The sequence below is a fragment of the Tamandua tetradactyla genome, chromosome 2, assembly GCF_023851605.1.
Source record: "Tamandua tetradactyla isolate mTamTet1 chromosome 2, mTamTet1.pri, whole genome shotgun sequence".
Lineage (NCBI taxonomy): Eukaryota > Metazoa > Chordata > Mammalia > Pilosa > Myrmecophagidae > Tamandua > Tamandua tetradactyla.
In genome coordinates, this window is record NC_135328.1 from 157,074,651 (window position 1) to 157,094,847 (window position 20,197).

Sequence of the window (20,197 nt, forward strand, 5' to 3'; positions counted from 1 at the left end):
GGTAGGTAGATTCAGATGTCAGCTTGGCTAGGTGAAGGTGCTTAGTTCATGTGGACATGAGCCAATGGCATGTGAACCTCATCTATTGTTGATTACATTTGCAGTTGGCTAGGAGGCGTGCTTGCTGCAATAAATGATGCTTGATTTAATTGGCTGGTGCTTAAATGAGAGACTCTATGTAGCACAGCCCAAGCAGCTCAGCATATCTCATCACAGCACTCGCAGCTCAGCCCAGGCCTTTGGAGATGCAGAAAGAAATCACCCTGGGGAAATTTGTTGAAACCCAGAGGCCTGGAGAGAACACCAGCAGAGATCACCCTGTGCCTTCCCGTGTAAGAAAGAACCTCAATTGAGAGTTAGTTGCCTTACCTTTGAAGAACTAACGAAATAAATCCCCTTTTATTAAAAGCCAATCCATCTCTGGTATGTTGCATTCTTGCAGCTAGCAAACTAGAGCAATGTCTGTCCAGATTTTCATCTTCTTTTTATTTTTAATCCCAGAAATCCTCCAGGGAATTTTAACTCTTTGTCCATATAAACCCACCATATCTGGTTCCCTGTTGTATCTCCATTACTTTGAATTTTTCCTGTTACAAAGAATGAACTGTAAATTATTTATTAAATTAATTAGCCTTTCAAGCATCCTGGTCAATGGCTTTATCTCTGTTTTCCAACCATGTAAGAAGATTTTAACTTTTTAATGTTCTTGTAAATCCAGTCAAGGTGAACAGGATGTAACTCATTGAAGGAAACTAATTAGGCTTGGTAACTGCAATCTGTGCAATCATGTTTTGTTCCCGGAAATGTATTAATCATTAGATTTATCAAATGTTTGTACCCATACAAAGGAAATACAAAAAGAGGTTACATTTACCCATATAAAAGCCAAACAGTCATGAGCTCTGGAAGAAGAGCAAAGTATTGCTTTTCTGTGGAACTTACCTCAGGATTGAATTGACCTCAATGTCCCCTCTTATTTTTTGCAATTTGGGGAGATCTCCAAATGATGGGATGTGAGCTAGTGCTTTGGTTTGTTAAACACTGCTAGGAAGCAATATAACAGAATGGCTTTTAAAAAGGGAATTTATGAAGTTGTAAGTTTAGAGATCTAAGGCCATAAAAATTTCCAAACTAAGGCATCCAGAGAAAGATACCTTGACTCAAGAAAGGTCAATGGGTCCAGAACACGTCTGTCAGTTGGGAAGGCACATGGGTGGTTTCAAACAGCTTCCCCGGGGGCATTTAGTCATTACATTTCCATGTCTGGGTCTCATGTTGGCGCTGAAGCAACTGTTCCCCAAGAATCTAGTAAACTAATCAAGACCCACCTTGCATGGTTGAAGTCACATCCGTAATCAAAAAGCAACACTTGCAGTTGTGCATGTTACATCCCCATGAAAGTAATCTAACCAAAAAGTCACACCCACATTTGAGTGGGTCAATCACCATGGAAACAATCTAATAGAAGAAGGTTTCTACCTTAAACAATAGGTTTGGCCCCACAAGATTTCATCAGGATTAAAACATGGCTTTTCTGGGGTACATAATAATTTCAAACTGGCACAGCTGGCCTTACGCCATTACCATTTATAAATTTCAATTTCCATACAATTCTTTTATCAAAGTAAATATTAAAATGTTTATATTTTATTGGTATGTGAATCTTTCCATTACTTCAGCTCTCTTGCCAACTGAGGCAATTAATGGACTTATTCTTACCTCCTGCTTCTTGTGATGGTAAGGTTCTGGTGTCTACTTGGCCAAAGGATTATGCCCAGTTGTCTGGTCAGGCAAGCATTGGCCTGACCAGTGCTACAAGGATATTTCTTGGTGGGTTGATAAATTAGAAGGCTGCTGTATTGAGTCATCAGTTAATTGCCTCTGTGGCTAATTATATCTGAGATCACCTCAGGTGTGTCTCCCACAATAAGATAATCCAGTCAGTGGACAGCTTTTAAGGAAGGAGAGGGACTCTTTCACTGCTTCCTCAACCAACTAGCCCCTCCTGTGGAGTTTGTCCAGACCCTTCAATGAAGCTGCCAATTCCACAGCCTGCCCAAGAAATTTTGGACTCTTCCACTCCCATGGTTGCATGAGACACCTTTATAAATATCATATTTACAGATCTTTCCTCTTGATTCTTTGAAGGATGTGGTGACCCAGACCTTCATTCCTGAATTTTCTGGTCCATTGGTAGTCCTGCCTGGATTGGGTTGTTGCAGTTTTCTATTGACTTTAATCAGAAGGCATGGTAGCACTAAAAGGTGCCCTAGGGGATCTCCTATATTTCAGGAAAATTCTTTACCTCCATTATATAGTTGCAGTCCTATTTCCCCTTGATAGTCAGGATCAATCACCCCAGACAGAACAGTAATCCACTTCTGTGCCTGTTGATTTAGTGGATGAGAAGCCTAAAGTGGCTAGGTGGCAGTCTTAATTTCTAGTTCAATGCAATTATTGTTTTGTCTCCTTAAAGTAGCACTCTTCCTTTTGGAGCTAAGACCTGTAGACCAGCAGAGCTTAAGGTTTCAGGGAAAGGAAGCAAAATTTTCCTAGTGGATCACTAGGGGTGATAGTGAATGGTGCCATACCATTTCCACCCCTTCATTCCATGAATCCCTGACTAACATAGGTTGCTATGTTACCAAAACTAACATAGGTTTCTGGTTCTTGAAAATCAGAATCTTATAAATGGGTTTCTACAATTGGTTTTGTACTCTGACTAGACTCAGAGGCACTAATGACTTGTTTCTAATAATCAAGATGGCTCTGACAGTCCATGGGATGGATTGGCAAAAGAAGTTCTTAAATATCACCACCAGATTCTACTAATTGTATGCTCATACAAGGCAAGGTGATGATATTTTTGATATCTTTACAGAGTTTTGTGGAATTAAGAGGTATAATGATGTTGGCTGGTTGCTGTTAGATACACTGGATACAGTGATGTGGGAATGGGATGAGCTGAGGGCTTCAAATTAGAAACTTCAGCACAGTATGAACAATGTAAAAGTTTCCATGTTTGCCCTGAAAGAAAATCTTATTTCCTGTGGTCGCAAGACTTGAGACAAAACCAGACACAAAGCCTCATTGTGCAAGTAGCAGATTTAGAACATAAACTAAAATCTCAACCTTGCAGTGTGTCTCCTTCCAAAGTTAAGGCTTTGATTGGAAAACAATGGGATCCTGAAATGTGGGATGGAAATATATGGCTTGATAATCATGGCAATGGGGAGAGGGGAGCCTTTGCTAGATAGATTTGTAATGGACTGCCCTGAGGACAGAGCTTCTTGACCTCCAGCCTGCCTTGAGGAAGCAGCTTCCTGACCTCCAGTCTCCTCAAAGGAGTCTGCCATCCAAACTCCACCTAATGAGATTAACCCTTCACAGCCTGCTAACCCTGTAACCATCTCCACTGGGAAAACAGGCTTCATGCCTCTGTCTGGAGCAACTAATCCTATTTCACCTGATGGAACTGTAACAGAATGTCCTGAGGTTTGAAAGACACTTGTATTTCTTCTCATGACCCATCCCCACCACCCCTTTTTCTTCAAGACCTATAACTAGACTGAAGTCCCAATAGGCCCCAAAAGGTAAAATACAAAGTGTGACCCATGAGAAAGTATGCTATAATACAAAAGAATGGCATTAATTTTCCAATCTATATAGACAGAAATCAGAGGAATGAATATGTGTGAGAATAGATATTAATTAAGCATGTGGGATAATGTGGAAGGAATATAAAGTTGGATCAAGCTGAATTTATTAATATGGGCCCACTAAGCAAAGGTTCTGCTAATTGTTTGGATGGTGTACTGAAATATGGATCCAAAGGTGGCCAACAGTACCAAGCTTGAAATGCCAGAACTGCCCTGGTATAATGTAGATGATGGGATCCAGAGGTTTAGAGAGATGGGATTTTAAAGTGGATTTATCGTGGAAGGCATGTTCACACACCCCAGGAATGTCCAGAGCACACATCTTTCACCAGAACCTTCAGAAGTAAATTCATAACACTAGGTCCATCATCCCTGAAGAGCTCTGTAGTCATCTTTCTCTGTAGGTCAGATATTACTGTGGAAACTGCTGTCACTGAATTGGAATCTTTAAACACAATGGGAATGATTTGATCCCAAATTGGGAGAAGCCATGTGGTGACAGCTAATCACCTTAGACAAAGTGGTTGTGATCACCATAATGGACAGTAGACTCAAAGCAGCAGTCAAAACAATCTGACTTGCAGAGACTTGTAGTGTTGGCTAGTAGTTCATGAGGTACTTAAAAGTAAAATATGTGGGCAGGCTACTAAATTCTTGTTTGACCTGTATAAGCAGAATTCTAAGTCAAGTGAACAGAAGTCTAACTTGAATTACAAAATCAGTGTATCACAGCCTCTTAATCAATTCCCAGACTTGAGACAGTTAAGCCCCTCGAATGAGGGGAGGGCTGGGTATCTTTGGGGAAGGATCCTTTTTCATCGCTCCAAATTTACAGTTAACCTTCCTCCCATCCTTCCCCAAGGAGACCTACAGCCTCTTAACAAGTTGACTGCACTGGGGCAAAGGGAATGAACACATATTTCAGCGGTTATTAGACACTGGCTCAGAAGTGACACTAATTCCAGGAGATCCAAAACATCACTCTGGTCTACCAGTCAGAGTACATAGGGGCTTATGGAGGTAGGGGAATGAAAGTCTGGCTCACCACACCACATGACCAGCTGAAGTGCTTGTTGAGGGTATAGGGAACATGGAATGGGTAGTAGAAGAAAGTAGTGATAAATACGAATTATGATCACATGACGAGTTACAGAAATGAGGACTGTGATTGAATATTTCCTCCCTGTTTTTTTTAGTATGTTTGTATTTGAACATAAACAAATATCTTGCTTTCTTCATCATATTACATAAGTTGTGTTGTTTATGTTATAGTATTTAAGTCAAAGTATATGAAGTTTAGGAGTAAATGTTACCTAAAGGCTATTCCAGAGAGATGTAGTGCATTTCTGGTTTCAGGACAGTTGAGTATTAGGTGAAACACACATCTCTTATTGTTTTCTATTTGGAAATTAAGAGTGTTTCAAGGTGATGTGTATGGCTGCCAAGTTGACAAGGGGTCAACTGTGATGGTTAGGTTCTGGTATCAACTTGACCAAATGATTATGCCCAATTGTCTTATCAGGCAAGCGCTGGCTTGACTGTTGCTGCAAGGATATTCATGCCTAGTTGATTAAATCATCAGTCAGTTGAATGCATCTGTGGCTGATTATATCTGAGATCAACCAAGGTGTGCCTCCTACAATGAGATAATCTAATCACCAGTCAGCTTTTAAGGAAGAATAGAGACTCCTTCACTGCTTCTTCAGCCAGCAAGCCTCTCCTGTGGAGTTCATCCAGACCCTTCATGTGAGCTGTCAGCATCTCAGCTTTCCCTTTGGATTTTGGATTCTTCCATTCCCATGGTTGCATGAGACACCTTTATAAATATCATATTTCCAGATCTCTCCTCTTGGTTCTGTTTCTCTAGAGAACCCTAATTAACACACCATCCCAGGCGTCTCAGACACTTGGAAGATTGGGGAGAATTTGGCTGCCCCATTGTTCAGGAAGAGTCCTGCCACCCCAAGCTTCAGAGAAAGTGGAACACATTCCCTGGGGAGTGGGGAGAGGCTGGCCACCATCCCACTGTTCTGAAGGGATTGTACCTGTGTCCCGGAGATTGAAGATTCTATCCACCACCCTGATGCTTGAGACACTTGGTGCCTAGAGCTTAGCCATCTCCCCAATACTTGAAGTTATTGGAGCCCTCATCCCAGTGTTTGAAGCAAGCGGGGCCTTTGCATAAACCCTTGGAAAGAGTGGATCTGCCACTCTATCAAGCCCCAAGAAAAAAACATCTTTCTATGGATGACTTTCAAAACTGGAAGTCTAGTGGAGTATGCCGTATTGGTTTTCAGGACTGTTTGGGACCCATGACCACCATTTTCCTCCCATTGCCTCTCTATGGCAATGGAAATATGTAATGTGTGACCATCCATCCTTTGCATACTGGAGGCAGATAATTTGTTCTAGGTTTCACAAGTCCACAGCTTTGGGGCATTTTGCACGAGAACAGACCATACCTTTAACTGATTTTGATGAGACATTTCTCTTAATACTGTTACTGAAATGGCTTTAGTCTTTTATTATATTGTAATGAAATTAATATTTTTTGTATATGAAGAAAACATGTCGTTTTTTGGGTCCCAAGGATGGAATGTGTTTTAGCAAACAGAAACAATATGGTTTCTGAAGAAAGCAGAAAGATGTGAATTCAGTTGGTGGCATTGAACTTATAATTGTGGATAACATGACCCCTCAATGAGAGAGAAGGAATAGTAGCATAAATGCAGGAAAAAAGTAATTTTACATATTGTACTGCAAAAGTAAGTTGATTTGTCCAATTATATCATCTGATTATTATGAGGTAATCCTAGATGCTGGAAATAAGGTGAAATGTGAGAATATGTAATTAAAAATTATGGTACTTGAAGTGTTTATGGAATGTGGAAGAATTATTTAGTCATCAAGATGTAGTGGATTTGCTAGATATATTTGAAAGCACTAGCAGTTGTGACTACATTTGGATCCGAAGTAACAGCTTAGTAGTGTTCTATTTTAGATTCAGTAATACACAAAAACAGGTAATTAGTCACCTCCTATTGGGACAGATGTGGTAAATACTCAGGTGTTTGCTGATAAATTGATAAAGATCATTTAACTATTTTTTATTTTGTTGCTGGGGTAAGTCTAACAAACCATTGCCTAAGAAAAGGTCCTGAAGATGCTTCCCTACATTTTCTTGTAGGAATTTGATATTTCTAGCCCTTATATTAAGGTCTTTGATAATCCTTTACTTGATTTTTGTAGATGGCATGATCTAGGCATCCACTTTTCTTTTTCCTTCATTTTTTTTCCCTTGGGAATGGCAACCCAGTTTCCTAAGCACTAATTGTTGAAGAGACTATTTATCCCAATTGAGTGGTGCTTGCTATCTTGCAAAAAATCATTTGGCAATTTGAGGGTAGATTCTGAGCTCTCTCAACTATATTTCCATTGTCTCTATGTCTGTCTTTGTGCCAGTACAATGCTGTTTTTATTACTGTGGCTTTATAATAAGTCTTAAGTTTGAGAAGTGTGAGACCTTTAACTTCACTCCTTTTTCAAGAGGGTTTTAGTGATTCAGGCCCCTTTACCATTCCATATAAATTTCTTGGCCAGCTTTTCCACTTCTGCAAAGAAGGGTGGTGGAATTTTAATTGGAACTGCATTGACTCTATAATAATTACTTTTAGTACTGACATATTAATGATATTTAGTTTTCCAATCCATGGACATGAAATATCCTTCCATTTATTTATTTAATCTTTAACTTCTTTTAGTAATGTATTATAGTTTTCTGTTTTCAAGTTCTTTGAATCCTTGGATAAATTTATTCCTAGATATTTGAATTTTTAATTGCTCTCATAATTAAATTCTTTTCTCGATTTCTTCTTCTGATTGTTCACTGTATATAGAAACACTTGTTTTTGAATTTTGATCTTGTACACCAACAATTTACTGAATTCATTTATTAGCAGTAGGAGCTTTGTTCTCAATTTTTTATGATTTTCTTTATATAGAATCATATCATCTGCAAACAGAGAAAGTTTCACTTCTTCCTTTCTAATTTGAGTACCTTTTATTTCTCTTGCCTAATTGCTCTGGCAAGAAATTCTAGTACAGTGTTGAATAACAGTAGCAACAGTCAGCATCCTTATGTTCCTGATCTTAGAAGGAAAGCTTTTAATTTTTGACCATTTTAAGTAGGGTGTTAGCTGTGGGCTTTTCATATATGAAGCAGAGTGTTTTCATGACTAGATATGCACAATGGGAGCCATTGATCCCTCTAAATAGACCAAGAACTTGAATTAATTAACCCCATAATTAAATATTCTTAAGTTTCTTAGTTTATATCCAAGTCTATTAGGATGCGATCTAGAACTTGGTGTTGAGGGAGTTACATTGTTAGACAACACATGTGGAAGAAACAATTGTACCCTGATGGGCATCTGCAGGGTAAAGCAGGAAGAGAGAGAGAGAGTCCAGAGGACATGGATGGATGCTACTGAATCAATGCTAGTGCATAAACCAATAATGATTATTTAGGAGAAAATCCAGACTACTTTCTCTGGTGGAGATCCAATTCCACATGTGACAGGAGACCCAGATTCCTATGTTGGATCCAGGAAGGATATGGAAAATTTCTCAACGGTATGGGCTAATTAATACTTACAATTCAACGATTTTCATGTTTTTATCCATACAATATATGGATATAGGTATTCATATATTTTATGAATAAAGGTATTCATATATTTTATAGTTAGAGAACCTAAGAATGCCTATATTTCGAGCCTGGGAGAGGAGTGCCCTCCCCTACTTCTCTTGAAGCACATTTTAAGTTCCTGTTGATTGTACTGGGGTTACTCCCAGTTGGAGTGTTTGGTATTCATAACAGGTAGTTCTTGAAATTGTGGCCAAGTCTTGAGTCTGAAGGCTTCTATCTCCATTTTCAGGTTCGGTCATCTACTGATTGTCTAGTTCTGAGAGAAAACCCAGAGGAAAACAGTTGTCAGCTGAGCTATTGACAATGCAGCCACGGGTGAGTAGGGAATCCTTTACATCTCTGTTGCCAGCAGAAAAGCAGGTTTATGCTATTGAATGGATATTCCGAGTGCTTTCCTCAGCTATTCAAAAATGTGAGCTTCAGTTACGTTTACCCAGAAATCTAGAAGAGTTATGGTAAATTTGGTACTCATCAATAAATAATCTCCTTCCCAACATTACAATAGATTTTTTCCAACCTCCATTAAGGCTGTATAGTCTCTGAATAGATAAGTGTTTCCTTTTTCTCATGCAACCCATGTCCTCATTGAAGAGATAGTCACTCATGGATCATTTTATTGCCTGAATTTGGCTTATGCACACACTAAACAGAGGTGATATGAGTAAGAACAGAAGTTAACTATCAGTAGGCAGGCTAATGTTTCAGTAGGTGCATTCAGTCAATTCAGTGTTACAGTTGCTGGGGTGCAGGGCTATGCATTGTTGAAAGAAGCACAAGAGAGAAGTTTAGCAAATTAAATGAAAGAAGGAACAATTCATTCATCATTTGCACATTTTGAAAGATTCCAAAAAGGAAAACTAAAATTTTCCTTGCCACTATTGTTCCCAATTACCCAACCTCAATTTTTTCAATTAACTTTATACAAATTTTATAAATGGATGCAATGTGTAAGAAGTACTTTTCCCTTAATTTTGGCTTGTGCATTCAGGAGGAATATAATAAAAGAATAAAATTCATACCCTTCTGAAAATATTTCAAGATTTTGAGAGACTAGAAGCAATGAAGGGGCTTCTTTTAATCTTGAACAGACAGATGAGATGAATATACAAGAAAGACATTGAAAACCACTGTTCATAGGCCCCAGAAATGGGAGAATGGGAGTTTTGTACCACAGGAGTGGTCAGGCTAGGGTCATTTTTCCCTAGAACAATCTCAGTGGTTCCTACTTGTTATATTGAATCATCTGTACTTAAACGTTATAATGAACACCTGAGTTATGTAGCATTGAGAGAGGCAGAACTCACTGAATCAGTTCTGGATAAAACCTGTTCAGCTTTGCAGAATTCTGGATACTGTTTCACACTTCCTTGCCACTTTGGTGAATAATATGCTTGTGGATTGAGTTCACAGATAAAACACTTCATACCTTAGCTTATTGAATCTGTCAAAACCCCTAAGGTATTGTTAAACTATTTTGTAAATTACAGGCAATTGAAGTCATCTATGTAGGAGAGTAATCTAAGTATAGTCAGTGTGAAAAATGACATATTGTGGATATCGCTTTCCTTATGATGAGTCTCTCTAGATTTACTTAAAATTGCTAGAAGAGTAGTTTAGTTATGAATGCTCAAGTATTCCTCTGAATACATAAAAATGGAGTTTTATGTATTCACAGTATGTGTGTATCTGATTGTGTGTGAAAGGCAGATGGCAGTTTAGCATTGAGAGTGGTCTTTCTGGAACTTCAAACACATGAGTTCTAGATACAAAACATCTGCTTCCTTGGTGCTGTCATTTTGAGCATCACATTCAGGATATTGTAAGGATGGCTCTCATGACCCCAAATTTCTGCAATTTAGGAGTTAGTCACCTTAGAAGATGTAGCTGTAAACTTCACCCAGGAAGAATGGGCCCTGCTAGATACATCCCAGAGAAAGCTCTTCAGAGAAGTGATGCTGGAGAATATCAATCATCTGTTCTCAGTGGGTGAGTCTCATGAAGTTTTCTGTCATTGAAATCTATCTATCAGCTATCTATCTACCAAATACCTATATATTTATCATGTATCATCTTCTGCTTATTTATTGAAATATCTAGATTAGTTTCTTCATATTGTGGTATATTTGTTTATTCTTTTATATTTTTATATTTTGAATACATTTATGTTATTTCATATAATTTTATAACCTACAACTACCTAAATGAAATTTATTTCCTTATGTGTGAGAAAAAAATTAAAATTAGAGAAGTTGTGGGCTTACAGAACAGTCATACATAAAATACAGGATTCTCATATAGCACCCCACCACTAGCACATTGCAATGGTGTGGAACATTTATTACCACCAGTGATAGCACTTTTATATAATTGTATTATTTTTTTAGTGGCAGCTACCTTAGTTATAGTTGATGAAATATTACTAAAATAGTACCATTAAATATCATACATAGTTGAGAAAATACACCTAATGTGAGAAATACATATTAGGTGTATTTTCCCAACTAATACACATTAGGTGTATTTTCTCATATACCAACCTATTATTAGCACCTTGTATTAGTGTCGTAAATTTGTTATAATTGATGAAAGAACATTCTTATACTATTAATTATAATCCAAGTTCTATAACAGGCATCACCATGTAATACAGTGCTATGTTTTAATATTTTATTTTTATTATTGTAACATATGATCTAAAGTTCACCATTTTAACCACATTTACCTATATAATTCAGTGTTGTTACACTTCCAGTCATGTACCCCCATCACCATTGTCCACTTCAAAGCCTTTATAATCAACCTAAATAGAAATTCTGTATAAATTAAACATCGACTCTCCATTCTCTACCCCTCAAACATCCCCTGGTAACCTGTATTGTAGATTCTAACTCTGTGAGTTTCTAACAAATATGGGTCAGTTCATATTTGTACAGAATTTCTGCTTCCTTTTTACTCACATCTAGTTTACCCCAATAGACTTTATCTTCTTGCACACAACTTAAATATCTTTCTTAAAACTCAATCTCCAACACTTGGAGTAGTGCTGTGAACTACATGAGTAATTGTTGTATGGATAAATATATAACTAAATATTTTATAATACTCTATTCCAAGGGCTCTTTTGAGTCTTCAGAGCACAGTAGTAAAACCGTCACATATATTTTTTCCACAATACAATTTAGATTGTTCTGGTGAAGTTTGTTTATTGAACTATTATTTATTTATTTAGTCATTCATTCATTCATTTACTTTTGGCATGGGCAGACTTCAGGAATTGAACCTGGGTCTACAGCATGGTAGGCAAGAATTCGCCACTGAGCCACTGTTGTACCAACCTGTTTATCAGATTATCTTTGAAAATAATTATCAGATATTGTGGAAACATAGAACTTCTACCCATTTAGAATTTGGAGGATCTTTCAGTCTCTTTTTGAATTTGTGCATGAGCAGCAACAACCAAAAGTCCCCATTTTAATGCACACAAGTTCAAACATTATCCCTTTGCTGGTAAAATACTGTTAATGTTGTGTGTTCAAAGTAATTTGCTTTGCTGAACTTCAGTGTGTCAGTTATTCTTTAGTAGGCTGCAGTGGAATTGGTGTTAGTTCACTGGTATTAACACAACTAAAATCCAGGTGCCTTTTTTCCTACAAACAGGATGTCAGGTCTCCAAATCAGATGTGCTTTCCCAGTTGCCACAAGACGAAGTGTGGAGAGAAGAAATAGGATTTCTCCAAAACCAGAGTGCAGGTGAGCACTAAGGACCTGTGCATCAGTAGAGTAGAGACCATGTCAGTAGTAGGTCCGTGGAAATACCAACTTCAGGTTTCTGTAAGTGAGTTAGGATTTCTGGAAATTAGGTGAGGATATTGGGGAAGTTGTCTTCATATGTGGTCATTATTCAGTATACTTATCAAGCTCTAGTCAAGCGACTTTGACTTTGGTAAGAGGATATTCATGTACCCTTGGAATTAAGCTTTCACATAATGATCCTTGTCCTGGCCCTACTCTTGAAGAGTTTCCCTCTATTTACCTCCCTTAACATCGCAAGTTTTAATTTTTCTTATATTTAAATTCTGAAAACTTTTTTGGTGTTGAATGTCCTGTAATGTTTTATTCTTCCCTGAGTATTCATTAATTAGATATTCTTTCCCAGATAATTGTCAATGGTTGAAACATACTGGTAGGGATATTTGGGACTTTCCAACATTTTCATTCCCCTCATGCTAATCTAACAATTTATTGCTTTTTTCCAATTATTACAGGCAGGAATAGTGCCTTTAAAAGAAAAGAAATTATATTCAAGCAAATGATCTGCAGGAAAGACACTTCTAACATCGTGTCACTGGTAAGGTTCATTGGTGTGAGCCCTTGTTTTCCAAATAGACACTTGGGAGTGGAATAAAATACGAATTTGGTACAAACACCTAACTGTAATTAATGTTAGGATTAAATGTTAATCCACAAAATCTCTTGGTACTTTGAATTTAGGGAAACATTAATACCTGAACACAGAACTCTAACCTGAGTTTATACAAAGATAATTGCATAAACATTGCTCACAATATTATCTTTGAAACATAATGAAGTTTGAAATTGGATAGCTTGTTATTGGGATGCTATAATAGAGAAAATGTGTGCCATAAAGGAGAATAATCTGAATATAAAACAAACATGGGGAAGAGCTTAATTGGAGGCTAGTACTGTATGGTCAGTCTAGAATTTCATATATAAGGAAATGAAGCATTTATGAATATGGACAAATGTTTTACAGTCTCTCATTTTCTTCCCCACAGCAGAGATCTCACACTCAAAAGAATTCCTTTAAGTGTAATTATTTGCAAGATTTCACTCACAGATCCACAGTGACTCAACATGCATTAATTCACATGACAAACAAACTGTATTTCAGCAAACCACCTACAAAAATCCTCAGTGACCTATCATCTTTCAATCAACATAAGCAGAATCACACTAGAATTACATCAGATGAATGTTATCAAAGTGCTAAGGCCTTTTTGGAAAGCTCTGGCCTCAGACAACACAATGAAACTCACATTGGAGAAAAACCATATGAATGCCATTTATGTGGGAAAGCCTTTAGTCAATGCTCTACACTTAGACGACATGAGAGAACTCACACTGGAGACAAACCCTATGAATGTCATCTATGTGGGAAAGCATTCATTCAGTGGTATATCCTCAGACGCCATGAGAGAACTCACACTGGAGAGAAACCCTATGAATGTCATCTATGTGGGAAAGCCTTCAGTCAGTGCTCTACCCTCAGACGACATGAGAGGACACACACTGGAGAGAAACCCCATGAATGTCATCTGTGTGGGAAAGCCTTCAGTCAATATTCTAATCTTAAAGAACATGAAAGAACTCACACTGGGGTGAAACCCCATGATTGCCATCTATGTGGGAAAGCCTTCAGTCGATATTCTTATCTTAGAGAACATGAGAGGACCCACACTGGAGAGAAACCCTATGAATGTCATCTATGTGGCAAAACCTGTAGTCGATATTCTAATCTCAGAGAACATGAGAGAACTCACACTGGAGAGAAGCCCTATCAATGTCATTTATGTGGAAAAGCATTCAGTCAAAGTTCTTATCTTCGACAACATGAGAGATATCACACTGGAGAGAAACCCTATGAATGTCATCTATGTGGGAAAGCCTTTATTCAATGCTCTACTCTCAGACGACATGAGAGAACTCACACTGGAGAGAAACCCCATGGATGTCATCTTTGTGGAAAAGCATTCAGTCAATATTCGACCCTTAGACAGCATGAGAGAACACACACTGGAGAGAAACCACATGAATGTCATCTATGTGGGAGAGCCTTCAGTCGATATTCTAATTTTAGACAACATGAGAGAACTCATACCGGGGAGAAACCCTATGAATGTCATCTATGTGGGAAAGCTTTCAGTCGATATTCTAATCTTAGAGAACATGAGAGAACCCACACTGGAGAGAAGCCCTATGAATGCCATCTATGTGGAAAAGCCTTCAGTCAAAGTTCTTATCTTCGACAACATGAGCGAAACCACACTGGAGAGAAATCCTATGAATGCCATCTATGTGGGAAAGCCTTCATTAAATGGTATATGCTCAAACATCATGAAAGAACTCACACTGGAGAGAAACCCCATGAATGTAATCTATGTGGCAAAGCCTTTGGGCGATATTCAAATCTTAGAGAACATGAGAAAACGCACACTGGAGAGAAGCCATATGCATGTCAACTATGTGGAAAAGCCTTTAGTCAAGGTTCTTATCTTCGACAACATGAGAGAACTCACACTGGAGAGAAACCCTATAAATGCCATTTATGTGGAAAAGCTTTCAGTCAAAAATCTAACCGTAGGCGACATGAGAGAACTCACACTGGAGAGAAACCCCATGAATATCATCCATGTGGGAAAGCTTTCACTCATATATCTGCCTTCTGGCAACATGAGAGAATGGACACTCAACAGGAACCATAAGAATATCATCTATATGGATAAACTTTAATTTTTCTAACCTTAGACAACATGAGATTATATAAATTGAAGGGAAACCCAATGAATGTGTGGGAAAGCCTTCAATCAATATTCTGACCTTAGACGAAATGACAGAATTCACACTATAAATGTTTTGAATATGGAAGAGATTTCAGCCATAACTTTAACCTTGAAACACACCAGAGAACTCACATAATGAAGAAACACTGTTTGTAATCAATATGGAAGTGCCTTTAGTCATCTGTAGTATGGTTAATGTAAGGAAATTCACAAAGGAGAGAATTCATATGAATGTCATCTATATGTAAAGCCTGATATGAGATAGTCCGAATGCTATACCATATGAGAAAACTTAGATAAATTAAGGGAAGTGGAGACTCCTCATCTGCCACTCTGATTAGCAAACCAGAGAAACAGCATGTGAGAAATTCCATGTTTGTACTTAATGTGGGAGTGCCTTAATTTATAATTGATTCTTTAAATAAAATGAATGAACACCACAGGGGTGAAACACTAGGTCTGCAATCATTGTGCACTATCATATAGCTAGACACAGACCCTGCTGTGTTAAAGAATACTCTGTTTATGATTAACTATGAGAAAATGAAACGAGCAAAAAATCCTTACTAGGAGAATGAAACCCCTCGGGGAAACTCCAGAAAATTGATGATGCAAAATTTATTCAAAAGAAAACTATGGGAAGTCATTTATTGAGAGATTGGGAAATTTATGGGCATCAATTCCTGTATTTCTGTAAGGGATAGTGTTTGAGGAGTTTGGACAAATTATTGGTTATTTAAGCACTGAATTATGGTAATCATTGGTAAAACTGCTATAGGTTTGACAGCAGGAGAAAGTGTGAAGTCTGTGATCTGGTAGTCTTCTAGGCTAAATGAATATGGTTCTGTGGTTGCCACTTATGGATCAGTGATGGCCATATTTCTGGTCAGTGATCAGATATCCAAAGGGTAGAAACAAATATGTTTTGCTTTGTTTCTGATCCTGGAGGAAGCAATACTTCATCTCAGTGACTAGAATCTTTATCAGTGTGTGAGGGTGTCCTGCATACAGTAGTTCATTGAGCCTAGCAAAGGTCCACATCATTGTCATTGCCAATGGGAGAACATGGGAGATTAAAGTATCCATCCTAAGGGGTTACACACAGCAGGGTGCTTAGTATAATTGCTTTGTAATGATAAAGTGATGCTTTTAAACTCTCTGAGTATAGGAAGGATAATTTCTTGAACTATTTAAGGCAAGGGAAAAAGTAGATTGCTATCAAGAAAATTGGAAAGAGCTATGTATCAATTATTTAGGCTATCTAGGGCTCTATCTAGGGCTCTCTAGATAGACAAATGGATGTATTTAATCTAAGTATGCTATCAGTGTTATTAAAGATATTCTTCCCCACTCCTGATGGTTCTTCCATTTGACATAAGTTGATTAGTTTATCTTGATTAGTTTATATGTTAGTATAAAGCTTGTTAGTATAAAGCATCTGATCTTCTGCCATCCTGCACTCATTCCAGCCTGGGGGTAAGAGGTAGAATATCTTATTTGATTAGTAATTTTGAAAAAAGGAATTGGGCATGAACAACTCAGTTTATTCCTCTTGGGGTATAGCTGAAGAGTGGGATCATGTGTTTTTCTCTCTGCTCCTCCTGGGATAGGCACTGCCCAGGTTAGGGGTGAGGGAGGGATCTGCCCAGGTCTAGCTCTACCTACATTTGTCCAGGTACCTCTAAATAATGCTGGGATCAATATTAGGAAGGCTATTTGTCCAGAGACATTAACCCTCCAACCTAACTTTTCTAAGTAATAAAGGTGATATTTTTGGTTCACATTGTCCTTACCCTTATGTCTTCTTTTCCCATTGATCCAAAATTTAGATGAGGAAAATGGGACATGTATTGCCTCCTCCAAATTAAGTAAAGATTGACACCAATACTTAAGTAAAGAAGAAGAAAAAAAAAAACAGGAAACTTAGGGGAAAGAGCCTATATTCTGGAGTTGGACCATGGTTTTTTACCTTGGCCCTGTCCTATACTGTCTGGTGTGGACTTGGTTAAGCCACTTAGCCACAGGAGTTTCTTCTAAGGTACCCTGGAGATAACATCTGTCTAGTATTGTTGTAAAGATAAAAGACAACAAATGTAAAATATCAAGCACAAAGCCTGACATTTAATAAATGCTAACTAGTAGTTGTGGTGGTAGCAATAGTAGTAGTGATTTGGGATATCCAGCACTGGCATAGTTTACAAAGTATTTCTGCATTCAGGGAGAGAGGAACTGGAGCGAGGATATTAAACTTATCGTTTCTTTAACAATTATATAAAAAATACATTTTTTCATTTAAATATTTTTGTTTTAAAATTTGGTCACTCAAAAATTTCTTTTTGAATTTAGGGGCTATATTGAGGACAACTGGAGTGAAAGTGATTCTTTCCAGCTTATTAATCTCTTTTGATTATCCTGGAGAAAAACTTTGCTGATAATAAAATCTTCCATAAGATCAGACATCATGAGAAGAGTGCTGGCAAAGAAACAAATCAGACAACTTAGTTTTATAGACTATTTGTGTCCCCTCATTGTTTAAAATAATATTCCATGTATGGAATTGTTTGTAAATCCACATAAGATGTCTGCTCCCTCAGAATCTTACTGAATGCAATTTTATCATCCTTTCCAATTTCTGCTGATTTAATTCATCATTGGCAAATATGAGGGTTTTATTTTGTGTGTATGGCTCCATAACAGATTTATGAAAAAAAAAACCCAGATATGTTTCTGTTATTTTCTGATACGTTTGCCAAGCTTCATGGGGTTTAGAGATTATCAAGTTTAGCTTAAATAAATGAAAGACACCTATATAAATTTGTGATCCATAACTCAGCTGTAAAATAATATAAATTGATTTAATTTAAATTACATATTTGTTATTAGGATTTTACATTTTCTTTGCTGCCCTGGAAGTTTATATTTAAAATATTTTCTCTGTAAATAGACTTTAGGTGTGAAGCAGGCAAGACTTTTCTTTTTGCCTACTAGTACTTTCATAGCTCATATCACTCTTTAACAACATCTACCCATCAGCAACAACACAAATAAAATTAGAATTAAAACTAAAACAATTCTTTTGTGCTGACAAGTGGAAACAGTATGTTTTTTGTAAAGCCCTAATGAGCTGTTTATAGGCTGTAAGAACTCCAGGCTTTAGTATTCTATTTTGGAGGGACCATATTAGGACCCAGCTTGAGAGAGAGAGGATTCTTTTGGACTGGGTGGTATACCTATAATGGAGGCTATGAATAAATCAAATAAATGACTGAAAGCATACATTTCTGGTCAATCCAGATAACCAAGGATACTTTAATAACTGAATTCAGTTTGACTATTTGTTAATAACAAAATCAACTAATTTTTTCTTTACTCTTAAGCAATATTGCTGAAATGAAACACTCTCTTATTGGCTCCCAGGAAGTCAGGTTTTCAGACCTCATTGTCAATAGCATCTTACCAATTTCATATGGATAATTAAAAAATACACATGGAGAAAAATAAATTTGGGACAACATATTTGCTGAACTAATTCTTTTAGCTATTATATTAATCAGAACTCTTTTAGTGGCAAGTATCAAAAACAACTCAATTGGTATAAGCAAAAACATGACTTTCTTGGCTTAGTCTAGCAGTATAATAATTTTAGGTATGGCTAGATCCAAGTGTTTAAACCAGTGCCATTCAAAATAAATAAAATGCAAGCCATAAATCTGAGCCAAATATGAAATTTGAATTCTATTAGTCACATGAAAAAGAAAAAGAAACAAGTAAAATTAAGTTTATCAATATATTAAGCTCAATAGGTTCAAAATATCATTTAAATATGCAATTGACATAAAAATTATTGAGGTCATTTCATTTTTTCATTCTAAATCTGAACTCTGGCATGTATTTTAAATATGGCTAGTAGATACTATATTGGGCAGTGCAGGCTCAAACAATGCATCAGGAAGATAATCTCTCATCATTGCTCTATTTTACTTTCCTCTCCATTGGCTTCATTCTCAGATAGACAAGATGACTAGTAGCTTTGGGTTTATAGCCTACCAGCTTAACAAATATAGTGAAAAAGCATTGTTCCAAACACTTCCAGCAAAAGTGTTGATCCGATGCTCTTTTGTCTGAACCAGATTATGTGACCCTTCTTGAATGAATCATGAATAACTGTGAGCAGAGGGTCATGATGCTCTGATTGATCAGGTCTGGTTATAAACCATTCCTGGTGTTAAAGAGTGCGCTCAGTGGTATCAATCCCAATTCATGGATGAATTGAAGGAGGCATTCTCCAAAGAAAGTAAGTGTGATGCTATCAAATGAAGAGAACAATTCCAGGTAACCCAAAACAGCTGCTCATCCACTATGCCTATTAACTTCTTTCTTCTGCATACAATAGAAGAAGATGATCAGCTCTGAATTCATTAATATCTCATATTTATATCTTATAGTTGTAGCTATCCTTCAAGGAATGTAATGTCAGGGGAGAAATCACATCCTTCCCTTACCTAACCTCTCTTCAACTCCCCCAAAGAAAAGAAAAAATCTAAATGGAATGTAGTTGCCTTCCATAGGAAGGATATAGGAATGGGTGAACAGTGAAAGAGAAGGTAGCAGGCTAACACTATTCTCTGGCCAGGTTACAGGGTCTGGCCAGGGACTGTCTTTAGGAAAGCCCATATCTTTTTTTTTTTTTTTTTTTTTTTCGCATGGGCAGACACTGAGAATTGAACTGGGGTCTCCGGCATGGCAGGCGAGAACTCTGCCACTGAGCCACCATGGCCCGCCCAAGCCCATATCTTTTTAACCATGAGTTTTCTTATGCACCTTCTCATAATCTCCAACTCTCTTGAGTCACCTCCCAGCCAATCTACTCTGGAAAGACTCTGCATTCTAGTAGCTACTGAACTACCAGAATATAAAATAAAACTTGAAATGACAGTTGTATTTCTATGAAGCAGGATTGACATTGGTGGTTGTTCAGGGTGCTGACCCACATGAAGTAAAGTTACATCTCCTGTGACCCAGGGGTAAATTAACTTCTAGTTTCTTAGAAAAATATGAGTGGCACAAAGGAGAAAACACAAGTGTAGAGCCACTCTTGAGAGTAGGGTAAAGATATACATCATCATTTTTATACTTTTGAGAAGAGACCTTGTAAGAAGTGAATTCCAAGGGAAACCTTGAACTTGAAGGAATATTAGAGAAGGCCACTGTGCTGGTTTGAAACTGTTATGTACCCCAGAAAAGCCATG

At 37.4% G+C, this 20,197-nt stretch overlaps 1 protein-coding gene across 1 annotated transcript in view; it reads left to right on the forward strand.

Moving 5' to 3' along the window:
• The window catches only part of LOC143674120 (uncharacterized), an 82,291-nt gene extending 67,295 nt beyond the window's left edge, over positions 1–14,996 (forward strand). Inside the window, exons 2-6 of the mRNA XM_077149444.1 lie at positions 8,597–8,682; positions 10,227–10,353; positions 12,025–12,117; positions 12,633–12,715; positions 13,164–14,996. Coding sequence (XP_077005559.1) covers positions 8,671–8,682; positions 10,227–10,353; positions 12,025–12,117; positions 12,633–12,715; positions 13,164–14,870 — 2,022 coding nt within the window. The 5' untranslated portion in view covers positions 8,597–8,670 and the 3' untranslated portion in view covers positions 14,871–14,996. The remainder of the gene's footprint in view (positions 1–8,596; positions 8,683–10,226; positions 10,354–12,024; positions 12,118–12,632; positions 12,716–13,163) is intronic.
• Positions 14,997–20,197: the final 5,201 nt, after the last annotated feature.